The sequence below is a fragment of the Pristis pectinata genome, chromosome 23, assembly GCF_009764475.1.
Source record: "Pristis pectinata isolate sPriPec2 chromosome 23, sPriPec2.1.pri, whole genome shotgun sequence".
Taxonomy (NCBI): Eukaryota; Metazoa; Chordata; class Chondrichthyes; order Rhinopristiformes; family Pristidae; genus Pristis; species Pristis pectinata.
In genome coordinates this window covers 13,825,290-13,848,672 of record NC_067427.1, presented here as the reverse complement: position 1 = coordinate 13,848,672, position 23,383 = coordinate 13,825,290, and the positions used below count along the sequence as shown (strand labels likewise).

The following is a 23,383-nucleotide window of genomic DNA, read 5'->3' as shown; positions in this document are numbered from 1 at the left end:
AACAGGAAACAAGAAAACGGCAGACGTTCAAATCAATATTTTGCATTAGTCCTCGCAGTGGAGGACAAAGATATCTGATGAGTTAGTGTCAAATAGTATGGATGAACTTGTAACAGTCCTTATCACAAGGGACAAGGTATTAGAAAAACTAATGGGACTAAAGACAGACAAGTCACCAGGTCCCAATGACCTGCGTCCAAGGATTCTAAAGGAGTGACTGCAGAGACAGTGAAGTCTTTGAAGTTTGAAGTTTTCCAAAACTCACTGAGTTCCAGGAAAGTATCAGTGGATTGGGAAACCGTAAATGTTACCTTATTGTTCAAGACAGACAAAAAGCAGGTAACTATAGGCCTGTTAGCTTAACATCTGCCGTTGCCTAGAGCTGAGTCTGTTGGCAAGGAAGAAACGGCTAGTCATTTAGAGAAGCCCAATGTAATCAAACTAAGTCAATGTGGTTTTATGAAAGGTAAGTTATGTTTGTCAAATTTACTACAGTTCTTCAAGGACATAACAAGCAAAGTCAATAGAGGAAACATGTAGATGTAGTGTATTTGGATTTATAGAAGGCATTTGACGAGGTGCCACATTAAAGGGCAGTGGACAAGAGCTCCCGGTATTGGGGAAGTATGTCAACATGGACATACTGAAGATTGGTTAGTACATAGAAGATAGAAAGTCAGAGTAAACAGGTTGTTTCCAGACTGTAAGGTTGTACCTAGTGGAGCTCCCCCAGGAATAATTCTTAACCCTTAATTATTTACTATTTATATAAATGACCTGGAGGAAGGCAGAGTGTTGGGTAACCAAATTTAATCAATAACATGAAAATAGGTGAGAGAGCATTCTGTAATGAGGAGATCTGGACTCTGTAACAGGGTATCGATAAGTTGAGTGAATGGGCGAAAACTTGGCAAATGAAGTTTAATTTGGGAGATTGTGATGTCAGGTAAGAGGAACCAAAAGGTGGAATATTATCTAAATGGAGAAAGCTTGCAATGAGCAAAGTATTGATGGATCTAGATGTATTTGTGCATGAATCACAAAAAAAAGCAGGCAGGTGTAGCGAAGTGGTGAGGAAGGCAAATGGCATTTTGGCCTTTAGTACGTTGGAATTTTGAAATAGGGAAGTATCGTTACAACAGGACACGGTACTGATGAGGCCTGGAGTACTTGCACAGATTAAGTCCCCTTATCTCAAAAATGGTGTGCTGGCATTGAAGGCATTCCGGAAGGGATTCAGTCGGTTAATCCCTGGGATGAGAGGGCTGCCTTATCCCAAGGGGGCATGGCAGGGTAGATGCTGAATTGTTTCCACCAGAGGAAGAATCTCAAATGAGGGGACGTAGCTGCACAATAAGCGGGCAGTCATTTAAAGCTGATTTACGTAGGAACTGCTGGTGAATCTCTGGAATTCTCTACCCTGGATGGTTGCGGAGGCTGAGTCATTGGAGGTATTTAAAGAGGAGATGGATGACATTTTGATAGATTTGAGGAGAAAGCCTGACCATCCGTGGCTGACAAATGAGCTGAAGGAAGATGGTAAATCGAAGATGAGGGCATACAAAAATGGCAGGGGTTAGAGGTCCCAATTTAGGCCTATTGAAAACTGGCACTGAAGGGGAGACGAGGCCTGGAGCAGAGCAGACGTAATCATATTGATTGGCGGGCCAGGCTTGAGAGACCAAGTTTCCTACTCCTGCTTCTTTCTCACGTTCTTGCATGCAGTTGGAAGGACAGGGTCCTTCAGGGGTGGGAAGGGAAGAGATAAAAGGACGGGGGTTGCATCTCCAACAACTGCATGGGAAATGATGAGCCAGTTAGGACAAGGAAAGTGGAATCTGTGTCACGTTGGCAGTTTGCGATGGATTGATCTTGAGACGGCAAGAGGGCAGAAGGATGGGTCCAGATGGATCAGGATTTCTAGAGACAGGTGAATGGATCCAAGCTCCGGTGTGAAGATAGGAATTTGCAGGGAGGTGGAAGCAGAGGGAGAAGAGTTCAGCACCGTGATGGGACCAGAATTCATTAAGATGGGGATGTTGATGGTTGAAGCTGAGAAATTAGGGACAGGTAGGTCAGAAGGGAATGTGAAAACACAGCGAGGGGTGGGAGGGAGGAGAAGTAGGCTCAGAGGAGAGTAACGATGTGGTCTCTACACTGGGACCAAATGCAGATTGGGTGACCACTTCGCAGGACACCTCCATTCAGGCTGCAGGGGATACAATGAGTTCACAGTTACCTGACACTTCAATTGTCCATCCCATTTCAAACTATCTGACTGTTGCCTCCAGCACCGCCCCAATGATGACCAGCGTAAGTTTGAGGAAGAGTGCCTTATCTTCCATCTGGGCACGTTGAGCTCTCCAAACTCAATACTGAATTCAACAACTTCAGGAAACCAGCCTTTTTGTTTGCAGATGTTTCAGTTTGTTCTTTTGTTTCTGTTCTACCTCTAACTGCTGGTATTTAAAGTGATGGTTACCTTGACAACTTTGCTCTGCACTCTATCACAGACATTCCCTTTATTCTCTCAGCCCTTCCCCTCCCTTCAGCTTAAAACATTCTCATTTTCTCACTTGTCCCGTTCGGATGTGGGGTCCTTGGCCTGAGATGTTGACTCTGATGCTGACCATGGACACTGCCTGCCCTGAAATATGCTTCTTGCATTTTTCTGTTGCTGTTTCTGAAGGAATACAAGTTGTGGGCAGGCACAGTAGTGTAGCAGTTAGCGTAACGCTTTACAGCGCCAGTGACCCAGGTTCAAATCCGGCCGCTGTCTGTAAGGAATTTGTACGTTCTCCCTGTGTCTGCGTGGGTTTCCTCCGGGTGCTCCGGTTTCCTCCCACATTCCAAAAAGACATACAGGTTAGGAAGTTGTGGGCATGCTATGTTGGCGCCGGAAGTGTGGCGACACTTGCGGGCTGCCCCCAGAACACTACGCAAAAAGATGTATTTCACTGTGTGTTTTGATGTACATGTGACTAATAAAAGGTATCTTATCTTAGTTTTAGGTTTTAGTACCAGCTAAGGGAAGAATGTTGACCGAGAGAGAGAGTGGAGAACCCTCTGGCCAATCAAGACTGGAATCATTGCAACAGGCAGAGGGAGTCTTCAATTAACACATCAACAAACAAGGATTGAGGCCCAGAAATGCGACACACTCCAGAAACAAACAGCTTTGCAAGTGAATCAAAAGCTATTTGTCAGCTTGTGAGGGTGGCTTGCTGACTGGAAGCAACATTTGACCCTGTTTTGAAAGCGTCTTTGCTGATCTGACCAAGACATGCTGAGCCTTACAGAACCTCAGCACTCTTAGCACAACACAGGCACAGCCGTCACACTGACTGAGCTTTCAGTTACTGCAGCAGATCATCCTGTCATTGAGGCAGCACTTGGGAGTGCAGCAAATCTGATGACACTCCATTTAACAAATCAACTCAGCAACGCTTATCATCTGCACTCAACATTTCCTTCCCCCAAATTAAAATATTTTATCTCAACTAAAAATTCGTGCATTTCCTTCCCCTCTTTACTTCTTCCCCACTTCAATTAAAATCTCTTCATTGCACTTCCTATTTGATCTTTAAAAAGAAATATATTATTGACCAAAATTCAAACGTTTTGTAGGTCAGTGCACACAATGCAATGAACAGCTCAAGGCTGAGATTCCCAATTTTCTAGTAGAGGAGAAAATTGTCATTAAAATATTAAATAACGTCATCCTTTACATTAACAGAGAAACAGGAGAGAGGGGAAAAATTTAAAAGGGATCTGAGGGGCAACTTCTTCACGCCAAGGGTGGTGTGTGTATGGAATAGAGGAAGTGGTAGAGGTGGGTACAAGAACAACATTTAAAAGACATTTGGACAGGTACATGGATAGGAAAGGTTTAGAGGAATATGGGCCAAAGCAGGAAAATGGGACTGGCTTAGATGGGCAGCTTGGTCGGCATGGACGAGTTGGGCTGAAGGGCCTGTTTCCATGCTGTATTAGTCTAAAACTCTTTAAAGAAAAAAATCACAGGAACTCATGTTCTCAAAGCACAATTCTAAGAACACAACTTTTGTTCACAGCAACAAGACTTAAGCAGCTGAGGATGACGCAGCTGCTGTGACAATCCTTTAGCACCTCTCAATCCATTAACAAATCATTTAACCAGTGTGAAATGGGTTGGGAGGACCTACTCCACCAGCCATGGAGAGCAGAACTGAACCACAGACTGGCTCTCAACACCAGCAGGGAAAACAGAGGTGGGACAATGCACAGCACGTTGGAGTAACAACTATACTGCATCAGGAACAAACAGAAGCCCAGTATCAATAGCAGGAAGAGTCCGCCATCTCCCCAACTCCACACTCACATATCCTGTCAATCATCCCCTGTCCCACCTGCAACAGGTTCAGCAGAACCTGCCTGGGCCTCATCAGCTACCTCAGAACCCACAGGACTGGGTGGAAGCAAGTCTTCTATGTTCCAGAGTGACTGCCAATGGAATGGAAGCTGGGCTTGTAAACGCAGTGAGCTTGGGGTTAATCAGGGAAAAAAGTGTTCAAATCACACCATGGTAATTGAAGTATAGCTTAAAGAAGAGACCTAGGAATGCTAGATTTTACCGTCAGCAAAGGTGACCGTGACAGTTGACCATTCTCATCTGGTCTGACCTGAACTTCTCAAGCCTTACACCACTTCTCTTTGAAACAACCCAGCAAGCTGGTTAGATCAAGGCCTCCAACACAACTTCAGGGCCACTAGATGTACAATAAATGGACGCCTCAGTGACAGCCACATCTGAGAGAGAATTTACATATTTAAGAGAAGGATGAGTTTGTGCCACAAGTTGAGCCACTTTGAATTTTCAGCTGAGCTGCTTATTCAGTGCTTTGAGGATACTTTGCTACAGGACACAGCTTCAAAGGCAGTCAAGCTGCTTGTTTTGAATTTAAGGATAATGCCTTTAGCTTCTTTGTCCCTCCAGAAATAATGCAGCTATATGTAAGACTTCACTTCTTGTTTGACAAAAACATGGAAAGGTCAAAAAAGAAATAAAATGGCACTTCAATAAAAATGATGGATATGTACGAAACCATATTGAGGAACCACACTGCAAAACAAGCTATTATTCACCACGATGGATAATAATGGAATCAGTGTCTCATTTCTGATGGAACTAAAGCACATCTTCTGCATTTTGTTCCACCCCTTGCCCATCCTCCAACCCATCAGGAACCCAAGCTCTGAAATTCCCTCTCTAGAATTCTCTTCCCATCTCCAGCAAGCTTTGAATTACTTGAGCTAATGTTTTCTTTGGCACAGTACTGATTTTGGACTGCTTATGTTCTAATGGACCTGAAACATCAACATCCATTTCCCTCCTTAAATGCTGCCTGACCTGCTGGGTTCCTCCAGTGTTTTGTGTGTTGGTCCAGATTCCAGCATCTGCAGTCTCGTGTGTCTCCACGGTATGTTTCCTTTACGATCTTCTTTGCATACAGCAATGTGCCAACAAATGCATTGTTGTATGCAAACAAGATCATAAAGGAAACATACCACACCAGTACAATACTACAAACACCAGGACTAAAAGACATCATAGTACACTATAATAAACATTAGGTTGTCTTTCCGACACTGAAGCAATATTTCAGATGTTCCCTTCTTTCAAAAACCAACATACCACTTTTTATGAAAGCATCAATTTAAATATTTAGCAATCTGCAGAACAGTAACTTCTCACTGCCAACTATGTGACAAGCTACTGAGTGGTTTGTTTTGTGGGTTACATGGGGGAAAAAAAATCACATTTGAACCTTTCAGTATATTCAAGGCTGAGAGAGGTGTTCGAACTGCTGGAGAATTAAGGGTTATAGGAATGAGCCATGAAGGTGGAGTTGATGCCAACAGTCACTTCAGCTAGGCTCTCACCGAATGGCCATGAGACCATAAGACATAGGAGCAGAATTAGACCATTCGGCCCATCGATTCTGCTCCCCCATTCAATCACGACTGATTTATTTTTCCCTCTCAACCCCATTCTCCTGCCTTCTCCCCATGACCTTTGACACCCTTACTAATCAAGAACCTATCAACCTCCACTTTAAATAGACCAAGTGACTTGGCCTCCACAGCCACCTGTGGCAATGAATTCCAGAGATTCACCACCCTCTGGCTAAAGAAATTCCTCCTCATCTCTGTTCTAAAGGGACGTCCTTTTATTCTGAGGCTGTGCCCTCTGGTCCTAGACTCTCCCACTACTGGAAACATCCTCTCCACGTCCACCCTAACCAGGGCTTTCAATATTCGGTAGGTATGGCAGAGCAGCCTCAAGTGGCTATATGGCCTACTCCTATCCCAATCTCTAATCTGGTTTCTTAAATTATTGTTCAGGACTGTGCGATATTACATTAATCTACCCATCTCATGGAGAGCTGTGGTGGCTCAGGCACTGATTATATTCAAGATCGACAGATCTTTTGGTATCATGGGAATCAATCAACATTGGGTTGGTACTGGGATAAAGCATCAGCCAATACCTTATTGGGTGGGGAGGCAGACTTGAGGGACCCAATGGCCTAACCCATTTAAAAATAAAGAAGCCTCAATATGCTCAGAGGCATGGGAGAAGCCTCTATTGCAGCCTACTCTTCCTCACCCAGAGAGCTGAACCAGTTTGCAATACTGACATCCACCCTTGCACCATATTAACTCGGAGACAGAGTTGAGAAGAGCATGCAGAGGAATAATGATTCTACTGTCGATTAGATGCTCTTGGACTATTCCAGAAGTCTAAACTGAATCCTATGCATTCATGTCAAACAAAAACCTCCTTGTCCAAATCCAATTCATAACAAGCCACAAGCAAAACTGGAGAATTATTTAACTAAAAGAGAAAATGTTGTCTTATTGTTGCTTATTCCAGACTATGCAGACAAAAGGAAATCTGTTTTATTAGGAAAAGAACTATGTGAAATGAGCATCCAGAGATGGGAATACCCCGTACTTGCAGGACAAGACAGGACCTGCATTTATTTAGAGCCTTTCAGAGACATGAACCATTTCAAAGCAACCATTGAAGTACCTGAAGTACAGTCACTGTTATGGAGCACCAAGGGACTGCAGCATTGTCCAGTGAGTAGCTTTTTGCTTTGGATGTTAAACCAACTCTAATATTAAGATGAAAACAAAGAGATCTTAAAGTGCGCCCACTCAACATTCCTCTCCCAAAATAGACCACCTGGTTATTGCTTGTGAGGAATTATTTCAAGTGTCTTAGGACTACCATACTGCACCAAAGGTCCTTGATAATACCAAGCTGCTGTTGTGCACAAATTGGTTCTGCATTTGCCTCCATAACAATGCCTGAATTTGGAATCTTTAAAGCTCCAATATAGTCCAAGGATGCAAGGCTCCATATAAATACAAACTGTAAAGATGTAGGTGAACACAGGCATACTATACCATACCAAAGAGAATAGCCAATGTGCCAAATTCAAAGAACCTGGTTAATAAGAGAGTGCACAGTAAAAGTGGAGGGCAGATATTCCTGGCAGTACATTGTATTGGCCACTTACCCAGACAGTGACACAGCAGTTGCATGGTTATTCATGTTGTGAGAGGTGTGCCTCCCACCAGCTCTGCATTCCTGCTCCATCTTCTCCTTCCTTCCAATACAATAGGCCAGCAACAGACGTTGCAACGTGCTTGCTCTTTACTTCTGCTGATGCTTCAGAACGTGTGTTCTTATTAAAATTCACAAGCTCCATCATCTGATTTTGAAATAATCTGACCTTTACTTATAATGTCAATTTGTGGATGGACTACCCTAATGTTGGCCAAAGTCCTTGTTAACATTGCTGACTGCAGTCTGGATTCTTCCCCTCACTTTTCACTAATGATCATTAATCTATCAGGTAGGAGAGAGGAAGAGATGAAGAAAGATCCTCAACATGATAAAATGGCCCAGGCTGCTTCATGGGTAACTTTTACTGATAGCTACTCATTTTGTTTGGTATAAAGGTTGGATTTTCAGTGGTTTAATTATAATCAGAGTGACGGTATGTTATCCTTGAACTCACCCATAATTCTTCCTCATTAGTGTAAACAGCCTTAACAGGCCTTTTCCCACAATGGGACTGTGACAGGAGCTAGTTTATGCTAACTGGCTCATGTGGCCACTCCATTGCAATTGTCTCTTTGAATCGGTTTTATAACTACACACAAGCCATTCGTCATTTCAATGCGGGTAAGCCTGTGTGAACAGGAGATGCAGAATCAAACACAGCAGACTGCCAATGGGCCAATGCATTTAGAGGTTCTCCTCACCATTTTCTTCCCAAATTCAATTCAATTGCCTAATTCCCCTACCAGCTGCATCGAGACAAGTCCAGAGAGCAGAAGCACTGGTGGTCATTGTCCTGGTCATTCTGTCCTGACTGAAGCTTCTTCACTGCAGTACTGAGAGGTACTCAGAGACTTAACTGGGTGACATCCATCAAGATTCTGAACTGCAGAGCATTACAATTTTCTGGCACCCAGGCTACACCAGCCAAACCAGTCATACATGTGCTTAAAAGTTCCTAAAGAAAAGCCTCACTTTCTCCACCAGCTCACATCCACATGGCGCTCCCCACGATCTCATCTCCAGAAGAAGATAAATAAACACATTAACAATTCAATTAATGAAGGAATCCCAGAGATAACAGTAGATTCTGACCAATTAATATCAATCCAAAATACCAAAATCCACAAGAGTTATCTGTTTCTCCCTGTGGCTTTGTGTGGAATACTCCCACCACTGATCCTGCTCCAGAGACTTGAACACAAAACTCAGCCTGACCTGCTCAGTGCAAAGCTGAGGGAATATTCCATAGGAGATGTGAAATCAGGGTTCTGCCTGAACTTGCAGGTGAGCAGGAAAGACCCTACCTTGAAGAAAAGCAAGAATCCTTGGTGCATAATCAAATACTTATCCTACAAATCAATATCACCAAAAATTGCTCTTGCAACTGTTGCATTGTTTTGATGCTGACCACAAAGTGGCTGCAGTGTTTTCTACATTACCACAGTGAGTGCTCGCCACTGCATGGATCATAGTTGGGATGTCCTTAAGGGCACTTTATAAATTCAGGGAAGTACGGAAATCAGAATATGGTGGAGTGATCATTCTCTGAACTTATAATAACCTTGCACTCTCTGGCTAAGCTGCACACATGGTCGTGCAAAAATTGATGCAAACTTGAGATACTTGGTGCAAACTATGCAATGCACTTATGACCATAATTACACAGGTGATGCCTATTTGCTCCAGTTAAACGAAATCCCAAACAAGCACCATTGTTACAGACCTGCAGACAAATTTCAAAAGAAGTACAAGGTACACACATCAAATCCCCATCTTTACCATATTTCCTTAAGCCATCAAAGAAAGCCATTCGGCCCCTCAAGTCCATGCCAGCTCACGGGTCAATCCCATTCCCTCACTAGTTTTCCTTGTAACCAATTCTCCCCACAGTCCCGCCAATTCCACCATTCACCTGTACATTAGGGGCAATTTGCAGCAGCCAATTAACCTATCAACCCACACATCTTTGGGATGTGGGAGGAACACCCAAGGGAAACCCATGCAGTCACAGGAAGAGTGCACAAAGGGCACACAGATGGCACTGGAGGTCAGGAATGAAGCCACGTCATTGGTGCTGTGAGGCAGCAGCCCTACCAGCTGCGCCACCAACAAGTTGAGCCACTTTGCACACACAGCTGAGCCGCTTTAAGGATCTTCTGCTGTGGGTCACAGCTTCAAAAGCAGTTCAGTAGCTTGTCTTGAATTTAAGGATAATTCCTTTAGCCTCTCTGTCCCTCCATAAATAGAGGAGATGCACATAGGACATAACTTCTTGTTTGACAAAAACATGAAAAGGTCAAACAGAAGTAAAATGGCACTTCAATAAAAATGATGGATATGTATTAAACTATATTGAGGAACCGCACTGCAGAACAAATCATTGTTCACCATGATGGGTTATAATGGAATTATTGTCTCAGTTCAGATGGAACTAGAGCACATGTTGTGCATTTTGTTCCACTTCCTGCTCATTCTCCAACCCAACAGGAACCTCAAGCCCTGGAATTCCCTCTCTAGAATTATCTTCCTATCTTCAGCAAGCTTTAATTATTTGGGCTAATTTCTTCTTTGGCACTGTACTGGTTATGGTCTGCTTCTGTTCTAATGAAGCAGCTTGTGACATTTTTCTGAGATAAAAGATATTCGGTAAGTGGAAATTGTTGTTGTAAGTTTCTCACATCGGCAGTTCACACCTCCCTCATCTCCCACCACCCTCCCACTGATTTATTTTTCCCTTATACGATTCCCTCAACAGTATGTTGCTTCATATAGGGTACAACGATGGTAGGTTTCCTTTTATGATCTTGTTTGCATTCAGGTATGTGCCCACAAGTACATCCCAATCTCTAATCTGGTTTCTGAAATTATTGTACAAGACCGTACAATATTACACAACTCTACCCATCACATGGAGAGTCGTGGCAGCTCAGTCACTGAGTATATTCAAGATCGACAGATCTTTCGGTATTATGGGAATCAATCAGCGTGGGGTTGGTGCAGGAGAGTGGTGCTGGGGTAAAGCATCAGCCAGTAGCGGACAGGACTGGACAGCACCATAAGATATAGAAGCTGAATTAGGCCATTTGGCCCAATGGGTTTGCTCCGTCATTCAGTCATTGCTGACTGTTTTTCCAGCCCCATTCTCCTGCTTTCTCCCTGTAACCCTTAACCCCCTTACCAATCACAAACTTATCAACCTCTGCCTTAGATACACCCAATGACTTGACATCCACAGCTGTCTGTGGCAACGAATTCCACAGATTCACCACCCTCTGGCTGAAGAAATTCCTCCTCATCTCAGTTCTAAATGGACCTGCCTTTATTCGGTGGCTGTGCCCTTGGATCCTAGACTCTCCTACTAACAGGAACATCCTCTCCACGTCCACTCTATCCAGGCCTTTCAGTTTTTGGTAGGTTTCAATGAGATCCTCCCTCATCCTACAGGAGCTACATTCATTTAGAGTCTTTCAGAAAAGTGAGCCATTTCAAAACAACCATTGAAGTGCTTTTGAAGTATAGTCACCGTTATGTCCAGCGGCCACGGCAACCAATTTGCACTAACTCCCCCAAACACCAATGAGAGACCAGATCATCTGTTTCCAGTAATGTTATTCACGGGATAAATAGTGAGAGGGCAGGCCAGTAGTGGGAGGGCTTTCCCGCTCGCGTTCAACTGAGTGTCATTCCCGATGGAGACTAGGTTTGTCCTCTCACTTGAAAGACCTACAACATTGCAGAACACTCACAGTACCTAAAGCACGAATCACAATTTGGTGCTCCAATCTCTGGACAGAGCAATACTATAAAGTAACAGGAGTTCAGGAAGTGTTCTGGCCTTTGTCGAGTGTACAGCAGCCACAAAAGCCGATGATAGAACCGAATCCATTGAACATGCTGGAGAACCAACGGTGATTGTTTCTCACGTGAAAACAGGGAGCTTCACTTTTGAGTTGTAAAATGTTCTTGATTTCACATAGAGGTCAAACAAGCAGCATTTGACATCCCTCAATCTGAAACGGTGCGATTTCATAACATCCAGTCACTGCGCTCCTGCTCTACTCCATGTTGCCACGGTGACAAGGTCTGGTTGTAGATTTTATCTTTAACATGAATGTGTTTGCAGTCTCGCCCATTGCAGGCGGTGATTTCGGTCGTGGGGAGTAGGTGGGGGCCGGGGAACGAAATACTACAAATAATTAACGAATGACTGATGGAAACCCGGAGATTACTCTAAACCCACCCTACCCTCCAAAAGAAAAATAATCCACGTACGGTTAGCCTGCAGTTAAAGATTTAACTCGACCGAGCCGCCCTGAAATGTCAACGGGAAAGAGCCAAACACTCCAAAGATTAGAAATGTAGGTGCAGAAACGGGGTTTTAGAAGCTGGCTCCCTTTCTAAAGGTCACACACACACACTCCTCCCCCGCACAATAACACAGGCGCTGGTGGATGCATCGTCGAATGCAGAGAATCTGGGAGACTGTTGGTGCATTAACAGATCCGCAGCAGCTTACATACGGATCTGCCCGATGCTGAGGCAATTCATGCACCAACCGCCTTGCCAGTGGGTAAATTACCCCAATAAACCGGGCAGAATTAAACCATTTTAGCGGAAATCAGTTGCTGACATCAGTGAATTTGATGCATTTGAATGCTTCTGGCACACAGTTTAGGTTGTGCGTGAGTGGTAGGGGAATTTAAAAAAATGTATAGCTCTCGATTTAGAACTTCAAGTATCTTTAAAATATTTTGCAAAGCCGCGCACTATATCAAATCTGTTGAATTTTGCAACAAGGATTTCCCAATAATGGTTGGAAGGGTTAAATTCGCCCTGTTGCCCAATGCATTGACATATAAAAGGGCAAGAATTCGGATGCACAACACACGTTTGCAAAGATGAAACAGACCCATTGATTTTTCTTTCCTACGGATTTGCTGTTTCAGCGATCTAAGACGCTATTTTTAAGTCCTTATTAATAAATGGAAAATGCACGTAATGGACTTACTTTCCGACGAAATTTTCCAGCACTGAGCTTTTCCCGGCGCTCTGCCCTCCGACCACCCCGATCTGGGGCAGGTCCAGATTGGCATTCTGTCCGATCTGAGCGAAAGCATCCTGCATCCGATTGACCAGAGGGATCAGCTCCTCCATCCCACGGTTTCCCATCTTTAATCACTCTCCGCCAAGGCGAACTGCCCAGCTCAAGACCCCAGCGAGTTAATTCTAATCGATGCAATAAACAGATGACAGCGAGCCTCGTCTGATTTGCAAGACGAGGGTCTACATTGAGGAAAGATGGTGGGGGGGGTGGGGGGAAGGTGTGTGATGCAGGAGAAGGCTGAGACCGGAGCCTCTCCGCTCTGCTCGCTCCAGCTCCTTGGACCCTGCTCCCGTTACACCGGGCGATTTAAAGCGAAGACCAGCGCGCCCACTGCGCAGGCGCGTGGTGCGCGGCGCCTGCCGGGAGCTGTAGTCCGCCTCTCCCTACGTCGCGTTGTAGGCGGCCGGAGACGGACTACAGCTCCCAGAAGGCCCCGTGCGCAACGCTGACGCTATCATCTGCCAATGTTGCCATGCAGATCATCAAAGCCTGCGGATTGCCCTTGTTCCCAGTGAGTGCCCACGATGTAGCATCTGCCTACTTGTGGTCCATGCATCTGGCTTGCTCAAAAGAAGCAAGTTGAAATAAAAACTAGTCTTAATTTAAAAATAGAAAGGGTCTCTTCCCATCACTGTTGGTGCAGTAGCGCAGGTGCTGCAGTGCCAGCTGGACGTTGTAGTCATCCATGTCCTGACTCATTCTGTAAATACCAGAAAACGAGTCTAACTAGTGCAACCACTGTGGGTTAAAATACGGGGAAGCGATGGCCCTTTAGAAAGGGCACGATCACCGTTAGTGCCCGGGCGATGAGCTGACACGGTAAACAAGGATAGGGGACATCTTTCCTTCTCTACTGGATCAGCAGAGCTCTCACGGCAAGAAATTAATCACCCGTTCAGATGTTGGTATTTTCCCTGCCTTTGGGGGTTCGTTTTTAAAACAAACATTACAAGATTTGCGATTGATTGTCGTACTGTTACACTGAAGTAACGCACATGAGATATTTCGTACATCTTTCACGGTAGAATTTCCAATCTTACACCAGCTTCACCAGTTGAAGGCGACGGCTCGCCCCGCATCTTCTCCGGGACATTAAGTGTCCCGAGAACACTAATGTATTTTGAGGCCATTTTAGAACCTTTTTTTTTACATTTCAACACATCCTACTAAAAATGTTATCGCACACAGAGTAATAAGGAGGTAACTCAGTGTAAGTGCCTAACCAGAGGTCACAAATACACGCTGCACTCAATCACAACTGTCCAATATCGACAGGTCCAGCGCAAAGAAAAGAACTAACAGGCGGCTTGAAAGTCTCATTGAAGCGCAAGAAAAAGCACCCGAGACTTGCATACAGGAAGAGAGAATATTATAGGAAGATGGGAATTGTTTAGCGTTACAAACCTGGCCTCCTATTCAACAAGAACATGGTTTATCTCTGCAATATAACTCCAGAAAACCACGTCTGCCCCATATCCTTTACCACCGTTAGTTAATAGAAATGAATAATTTCATGTCAATGGGAGCCGGTTATAGGCTGCTAAAGAGGCCAGAAAGGGCCTCAGAAACACAAAGAGTTAAATGCCAACCATCGACATGGAAAACAAATCCTTTAACCAAAACATGATCCAGAAGAAAGACAGAAACCTACAAAATTTTAGTTGGATTTTAAATGTAAGAGCATTTAGATTATATTTTCCTTTAAGGTTTTCAGAATTACCAAATTCCACAGCTCCAGAGTGAGGTCCTTAGGTCCACGAAGGTGTGATTTCACTTGTACACCTCCTCACGAGGTTCATTGGATGACTTCAGTCTTTCGAACATTGTAATAAATCCAGTGTTGGTGAAGTAAGACAGAGCGAACAAGCTCAGTAAAGTGCCGTGTAATCCTCAGTGATGACAGCAGGTTAAGGGCGGGGACCAGGGAATCAAACAAACAGCCCTGAATAGTCTTTATTCTGAAAAGCAGGTTAGCTCAGAAATCAGCCGAGGAGGAATTAGAATTGGTTTATTATTGTCACATATACCGAGGTACAGTGAAAAACTTTGTTTTGCACGCCATCCATACAGATCACTTCATCATATCAAAGTAGTATGAGGGAAAAGCAATAACAGAATGCAAAATGTAGTGTTACAGTTACAGAGAAAGTGTAGTGCAGGTAGACAATAAGGTGCAAGGCCATGATGAGGTAGCTTGTGAGGTCAAGGGTCCATCTTATCTTACAAGAGGTCTGTTCAATAGTCTTATAACAGCGGGATAGAAGCTATCCTTGAGAATGGCGGTACGAGCTTTCAGGCTTTTGTACCTTCTGCCGGATGGGAAGGGGTAGAAGACAGAATGTCCAGGGTGGGTGGGGTCTTTGGTTACGTTGGCTGCTTTACTGAGGCAGCCAGAAGTGTAGACAGTTAAAATGTAGACAGTGAGAAGTGTAGAAGTTGAGTTTGCTGTAGATAGAATTTTATTCTCCAGGTTAATACATATCTAATACCAACTTGCCTGAAATGTTGGCAGTTGCTCCACCTCATGGAGCATGCCTTAGGTATGCGAGGAAAGTAGAAGATTGAGGGACTCCACATGGACGTTCAGCATTCTTCTACCTTTACACCTTAAGGACCTGGCTTCTTCTTAGATTGCTAGGATGAATTGGCTCCATTCATAAGGTTAATCAGTTTGGACAAACTCCACCCCATATCTAACGTGTCTACTGCACAAAATTCTCCTTAATCTGGCACTGATGGACAAATTAATCGCTGGTTGAAAGAGAAAGAAAAAATAGTGGCTTTAGAACACTTTGCAAAATGAATGACTGAAGTAATTATAATGTAGAAAATAGAACTAAATTGTCCAGAGGAATTTCACGCAGACAATAGTGAGAAAATGATCCATTTAATTGGATTGAGGAACAACTGAGGTTCAGGACATCAGGAAGTTATGTCAGTAGATCTCAACATGACAAAACAAATAGGGCCAAAGCTCTAATGTCCAATCTGAAAGATGGCACTGCCAAAGCAGGTCTTCAGGTCTCCACTGGAACAAAGCTGGAATTTAGCACTGAGGTAGCACTTCAGCCCACAATCTTCTGTCCATTTGTTGCTCTTCTGTGGTCTTCCAAGACTGGGAGAATGGGATGAGATTTCCTCTGCATCTAGCATGACGGGAGCATCGACGCGGGCTACCTGAACATGATTACTTAATTTAAAAAACAGATTCCACCCATTATTCATGCCAGTACAACTCCACCAGAGCTATCACAAACCTGAAGTTTACGGAAAAGCATCAACATGTTTTAGTTAGAAAGGAATAGATTTGATTCAGCCAGTGTAGAAGTCTTATGAAGAATATTTGCTATACTAAAATAACCTGTTTTTGTTTTTCTATGAAGAATTTGCCTGAAAAGTGCAGTGAAAGGTTCCTACAGTGAGAATATGGAAAAATAACTAAAGTCTATAAAGCACATTATGATCACACAGCTCAGAATTGTTCTGTTTTGATTTTTACCTGAGTGGGACTTCAGTGAAATCTCACATCCCCAGAGATCAAATAAATGCCACAGCTCATAGCGAATATAGTTGTAACATTTTAACAAAACCTTATAAACTACAAAAGCAAGATTTGTGTGTGTGAAAATTAGCCAAATCTATTCTCGTCAGCCAAACACTAGTTCAGTGCCCCCTGCAGGACACTCCCAGTATTCCCCCAGTGAAATGTTTAAAAACCAGTAAAAGTGACAGCCCCCACAGCTGGACCAACATGCTCATCCAATGCCTCAATCCATCCATCCAGCTCACTCAAAGACTTAATTAGAAACAAATTACTGCTTTGAAGTCTGTTGTTAGTGCCTGAGGGTGGTGGTTGAGCTGATGTGGATGTGTGCTTGTACATAAGATGCAGGTGCAAGTACGGGCCACAGCTCTTGCCCGTCACTACACACCTCAGGAGACCACTGGTGGTGGTAGCTGGCTTTCTCTCGGAGGCACTTTACTGCTTGTGGTGATGATGGTCAGTGGTTTTGAAGGATTGAGGAACAATGCCGTACACGAGAAGGGGTCTGACCCAGAGGTGAACATGGAAATGACATCATCCCTCAATCCCACTGCTCTTGAATTTCCTGCTGCATGGGTGGTGGGCTTGGGAGGTTCTACCCAACTGAGCGTGAACAATTGTTAGCCAGAACTTCTGTGGCAAAGTCGTATATGAATTGGAATGCTGATATAGACGTCAATAAACAAGTGCAGACAAATCCTTGTGCACGATCTTCCATAAAAATGGAGGACAAGAGAAAACCATGAAGTTTGAAGTTGAGAGTTACAGCATAAGATGTGTCTGATGTTAGATGAGCTCTACAGCAATATGTCTGGTTGTATCATCTTACACTGAGTACAACAGGACCTGATCGTGTGTCAGCAAGCAGGCTTGGTTTTCATGGAAGGTAGCTGAGCCCTTGGTCAACACCTACGTCAGGTGATGAATTAATATTTAAAGAGAGACAGCCTTTATTAACAAGTGCTCAATGGTCCATCCTTGTTTCCTCAGGAAGCCAGAGAAACAAAGGACTGCAGATGCTGGAATCTAGATGAAACATGATGATGCTGGAGGAACTCAGCAGGCCAGGCAGCATCCGTGGAGAAAAGCAGGCAGTCAACGTTTTGAGTCAGGACCCTTCTTCAGGACTGAAGATAGGAAAAGGGGAAGCCCAGTATACAGGAGGGAAAAGCAGAGTAGTGATAGGTGGACAAAAGAGGGGAGGTGGGCTGGGCACAAGGGGGGTGATAGGAAAGCAGGCAGTCAATGTTTCGGGTCAGGACCCTTCTTCAGTCCTGAAGAAATGTTGACCGCCTGCTTTTCTCCACGGATGCTGCCTGGCCTGCTGAGTTCCTCCAACATCAAAGTGTTTTTCATCTAGATTCCAGCCTCTGCAGTCCTTTGTTTCTCTAAAGATTACGAGGAATCAGTTTTAACCATTTGGTGTCTGTGGGCAAGGCCAGCATATATTTCCCATCCCTGGGCTGCATCGAGGAGGTGGTGGGTGAGCCGCCCCATTACAAGAAGGATGTGGAGGGCTTTGGCGAGGGTGTAGAAGAGGTTCACCAGGATGCTGCCTGGATTAGAGGGCATGTGCTATAAGGAGAGGTTGGACAAACTTGAGTTGTTTTCTCTGGAGCGGTGAAGGCTGAGGGGAGACCTGATAGAGGTTTGTAAGATTATGAGAGGCATAGATAGAATAGACAGCCGGTATCTTTGTCCGCAGGCTTGGAAAGTCTAATACTGGAGGGCACGCATTCAAGGTGAGGGGGGTAAGTTCAAAGGAGATGTGTGGGGCAGGTTTTTTTTGACACAGAGAGTGGTGGGTGCCTGGAATGGGCTGCCAGGGATAGCGATGGAGGCAAATGCAATAGAGGCAGCTTGCCCGGGACTGCAAGAAACTGCAGAGAGTTTTGGACACAGCCCAGCACGTCACAGAAACCAGCCTCCCCTCCATGGACTCTGTCTATACCTCTCGCTGCCTTGGTGAAGTAGCCAGCATAAGTAAGAAATTTTTCTCACTCTTTTTTTTCCTCTTCTTACCTTGGACCCATCCCCCCATGGATCTGCTCTCCCCTCCTCCCCCGCACCTACCTATCATTATCTCTTACCTGCATCTACCTGTGCCCACCCCGCCTCTCCTCTTTTGTCCACCTATCACTGCTCTGCTCTTCCCTCCTATATATTGGGCTTCCCCTTTTCCTATCTTCAGTCCTGAAGAAGGGTCCTGACTTGAAATGTTGGCCACCTGCTTTTCTCCACGGATGCTGCCTGGCCTGCTGAGTTCCTCCAACATCATCGTGTTTCTTCAGGAAACCGTCACTTTGATTGAAAGAGTGTCAAGACACATCCTCAGGTCACTGCAAGGCCACCAGCTATCTGCTGCAGAAGCCCACGTGCAGAATTTCGGCACAATATGCAGTGCAGACTGAAGGGGTGCTGCATTATCCTGGTTGAAATATTAATGAGAGTCTATTTTAAAAAAGTATTTTCTCCACCAGTGGTTCAGATTCTTGTGCTCAAGTCTCTGGAGCTACACTGAACCTGACCTTCTGACCCTATGGCAACATTCCATAAAACAATAAGATATAGGAGCAGAATTAGGCCATTCGGCCCATCGAGTCTGCTCTGCCATTCAATTGTGGCAGTTTTTTTAACCCCATTTGCTGCACTCTTCCTCTAACCCTTAGGCCCCTTAGCAATCAAGAACCTATCAATCTCTGCCTTAACTATGCCCAATGACTTGGCCTCTGCAGCCCTCTGTGGCAATGAATTCCACAGATTCACCACCCACTGGCTGAAAAAATTTCTCCTCATACCAATTTTAAAGGGACGTCCCTTTATTCTGTGCCCTTGGATCCTGGACTCTCCAACTGATGGAAACATCCACTCCACTTCCACTCTGTCTTGGCCTTTCACCAGCTTTTCAGTATTTCTTCCAATTGAGCCACAGCTGGTTATTAAATGCTAAAGAGATTCAACAGGAGTAAGTGAAATTTGTAAAACGCAATCATATCTGATCAATAATGAAACACTGGGGATGTGATGATAGTCGAGGGAGTCATAACTCTTCTTAAATTAGGTATTTATCATCTTTCTTTGATGGGGATGGTCAGTAAGAGACAGTGACAGCCATATCCTGGAAAGTAAATTAATAGATGGATGGATAAATCATCAAGGTTAAAAATAACTCATTAATATTCTTCTTGTAATATCAACCAACACATGTGTTTCATAAGGAACAGTGTCAGTGGAAACACTCTTTTTAGTCAGAAAGCTGTGTGACATAATCCTGTAATCTAGGCAGTCATCTACTCCTTTGGCACTGTTGGCTGTTTATTATATTGTCTCTGTTTCCTATTTTGTAGAAAATGTCCAAAAGACAAGTTTCATTGCTGCTGGGCAAGTTGCATCAAAGTATCTGCTCCCAATGACAGCATCAATTCCCATTCTATACACAGCACCTGAGACTGATACACCCACGCTGACATCAATCATATCCAAAGCAACGCAACAGCTTTCCTTTCCCATTGCAGAAGTGGAAACTTGAGGGGGAAGTGAGCATTTGCATTGTTCCAGAGTTCTTGTTTGTAAAACAGGGAAAGCCAATTTCAACACAGTGAAAATAGACGCTGGAAATGGCTTGTTCTTCAGGGGAGTAATACACACTAGGGGTGAGACCTATGCAATGAATTAGGAAGAAATATTGCAAATGAACTCTTATTCTCCCTCTGCAGATAGTAAGATCAATGTTCTGGATATGGGCGCTCCAGATTTAATCAAGGATACATATATGACATTATAAAACCCTCCTTTACTCCTTGTTTGCTGACCAATTTATATTCTGTTTCCATTTCAGATTTCCAATATATTGCTGTTTATTCTTCACCACTCCTAAGAATTTATATTTTAGTTTGATACAATTGTCCTGGCAAGCTTTGAACATAGAATGCTACAAATTGCTTACAGTTCATACAATCAGCAATAGCTGAGGCATAATTGATCGAGCAATAGGGGAAAAGTATTGCTGTTCACAAAGCGAATACTCTTTCTTGAACAAATAAGTATTCTGAAATTCTATTAGCTTCACATCTGACAAAGGAGATCAATATAACATCATCCAGTGCTTTTGGAGGTCAACGTAATAATAGCAAATACCCAGCCTCAGAGATCAGTGATGTAGTTACATTTCAACAAATCCCTTTGTAAATCTCCAACCTACTGAAGCTCCCAGGAATCTCAAGCTTATCAAGAATTTATTACATTGGAATTAATAGCAGTTCTACTTTAAATAGTTAATTAATAACAGATCAGGTCAGTGGTACACTGGGAATGCAGAGCAAGACTAGAAAGGGATACACTGGCCAGTGATAACTTTAACCACTGATACCTTCAGTCTGGGATCAGTGCAGTTCCCTCCTCTAGACTTCCATTTAAAGTTCAATTGGCTAAGCTTTTTGACCCTACCTCTTGATTGTTACTCCTGCAATTTCCCATTTGCCAATAGGCCTGACGAAGCCTTATTCAACGAAACAAGAGCTCCGATTTTGTCTGCGTTCTGACTTAGCCTTGGTATCACATCCAACTGATTTAATATGAAAATTTGTCCCCAAAAAAATTAAAATAAAATCCAGGTTGCATCATACTCATATTCATTGGAAGCCCAGCCCAGATTATAATCACCATGGGAGCTCCGACTATGGTTGATAGAAACAGGAACAATAAAATGTCCTCTTGCAAGGCCATTAGCCTAGTGGGGTAAACTAACTCACTGTGGTCCATTGACTGTGTGTAATGCTCATATGCTGGACATTGGAGTAATCTTCAATTTCAGTGTTTCTTGATTGCCAGCGAAATATAACAAAGGAATGGTAATAATAGGCCAGATATCCTGGCTCCCACCCAGGAAACTAACCAACCCATATAAAGTGGAACTTGTGTTACGTTCCTGTCCCTCCCTTTCCCCTGAGTCAGTCATACCCTTCACCCACTTTTACTGCTTAAGCATGTCACCTAGTTTGACTTTTCAGAGGCCATATTACATTGTTTGAGGTGATGCCTATTGGATAAAATTTAAAAAAATTATCAAGGCATGTGATTCAAAGTGCTGGGTAATTCTATCATTGCCTAGGCTAACATCCATCTCTTAATCACCAGATTTATTAACTCACGCCTGCATGATCTTGCTGTGCAATAACTGGTGCTCTTATTTACCTACAAAGTAAACTGACTACACCATAAGTAATTAGCAGAAAAATAGTACAGGACACCCTGAGACACTGAATATCGAAACCGCTTGGTTTCTCACCAATGCCAATTAGCACAAATACAATAGATACCAGCAGTAGAAACGGATAGTTTTCCATCCAGGTTTGATTATTTAACAGTGCAGTACAGATCTTGAAATTGGCACAGACTGGGCCACATGGCTTGAGTTATAGTGGGATCCTTGTCTATGTAATAAGCAGACTTAAAATGTTCATGCTAATACCCTCTCAGACACTCCGACCATGGGCTTCCTAATGAAATCTATTAAGATGAGACAAGCATTTTGGGAGTATCATCACTTAATGTAAAGGTGGAGATTTCTGATGAATACAGAATTTACTTCCTTAATGGACTAGGGTACATTCCCAAACGACTAAAGCACTTAATAAGTGAGATAACAGGTAGCTGCTTTGGAGTGGACATGTGTGCATCCAGTCTCACACATGCTGAGGTCACACTGGAACTTTTTCTCCCCACAGGGGGTGGTGAAACTCTGTAATTCTTAATCCTGGAGGACTGTGGAGGCTGGATCGTTGTTTAAAGAGCAAATAGTTACGTTTTTGAAAGCTCAGGGAATTGAGGTGTATGTGGTCCATAAGAACACAAGGACTGAGACGGAATAGCCATGATCATATAGGATGGTGGGGCAGGCTTGAGGGGCTGAGTGGCCTACTCCTGCCCTCATCATCTTATGTTCTTTGGATTTTTTAAATTTTTAAAATATATTTTATGTTCATTATCTTATATATTTCATAAGGAGAATGAAGAGATACGTGGAATGGATTCTAGGAGGATGGGAGACATGAAGTTGGCTGAAATACAAATAAATTTAATGTTTGAAGTTTGAATACAATGGTGAGTGTTTTATATGACTTTTGAACTAGTGTTTGAACAGTTCTTAATATGAATATAACTGAAATGGCCATAAAGAGCTTTGAAATTTTAGCACTGATTTGTAACACAATAGCTAATCTAGAATGAGTTATTACTGGGGCTAACCATTGAGAATGATTAGTCAGAAGGGAAATAAACAAGTAAATATTTGACCAATTTTCTTTGTGACATTGCTGCATTGTCTGCCTGAATTGGTAGCAGCCTGCAAAAATGGAGTATTAATTTAAGTGGTCCACAATATTTCAAAATCTGGCTGATGATGAGATCTGTGGAAGAGAGCAATGAATGATACGGTGACAGACATTCTTGTTGGCAAGACAAATGCACCGGATGTTATTGGAAGTAGTTATGGAATTAAGTGCCATGGGCACAAAGGTATGTCCAAGATCTGATGAGAAATCATTGACCTGATACATTATCTATGTTTCTCTCTCTGGAGTTATGAGGTAGTAGCTCCACTAGTTGTGCCTCTATGCTGTTTTCCTTTATGATAGATAGATAGATAGATAGATAGATAGATAGATAGATAGATAGATAGATAGATAGATAGATAGATAGATAGATAGATAGATAGATAGATAGATAGATAGATAGATAGATAGATAGATAGATAGATAGATAGATAGATAGATAGATAGATAGATAGATAGATAGATAGATAGATAGATAGATAGATAGATAGATAGATAGATAGATAGATAGATAGATAGATAGATAGATAGATAGATAGATAGATAGATAGATAGATAGATAGATAGATAGATAGATAGATAGATAGATAGATAGATAGATAGATAGATAGATAGATAGATAGATAGATAGATAGATAGATAGATAGATAGATACTTTCTCCTGGAGAGGTGTGCAGTAACTCAGCTCCAACATTGAAATGTTATCAGAGTATTTATCAACTCTAGTTAAGGTTGGTCAAGAGGGATAATTGAGAAGATGCAAGGATGCCGTGTCATATCAGGAT

At 43.2% G+C, this 23,383-nt stretch overlaps 1 protein-coding gene across 1 annotated transcript in view; it reads right to left on the bottom strand.

Annotated features, from left to right (window-relative positions):
* LOC127582318 (dynamin-1-like) overlaps positions 1-13,014 on the bottom strand; it is a 175,168-nt gene extending 162,154 nt beyond the window's left edge. The window contains 1 exon segment of the mRNA XM_052037495.1: positions 12,627-13,014. Coding sequence (XP_051893455.1) covers positions 12,627-12,787 — 161 coding nt within the window. The 5' untranslated portion in view covers positions 12,788-13,014.
* Positions 13,015-23,383: the final 10,369 nt, after the last annotated feature.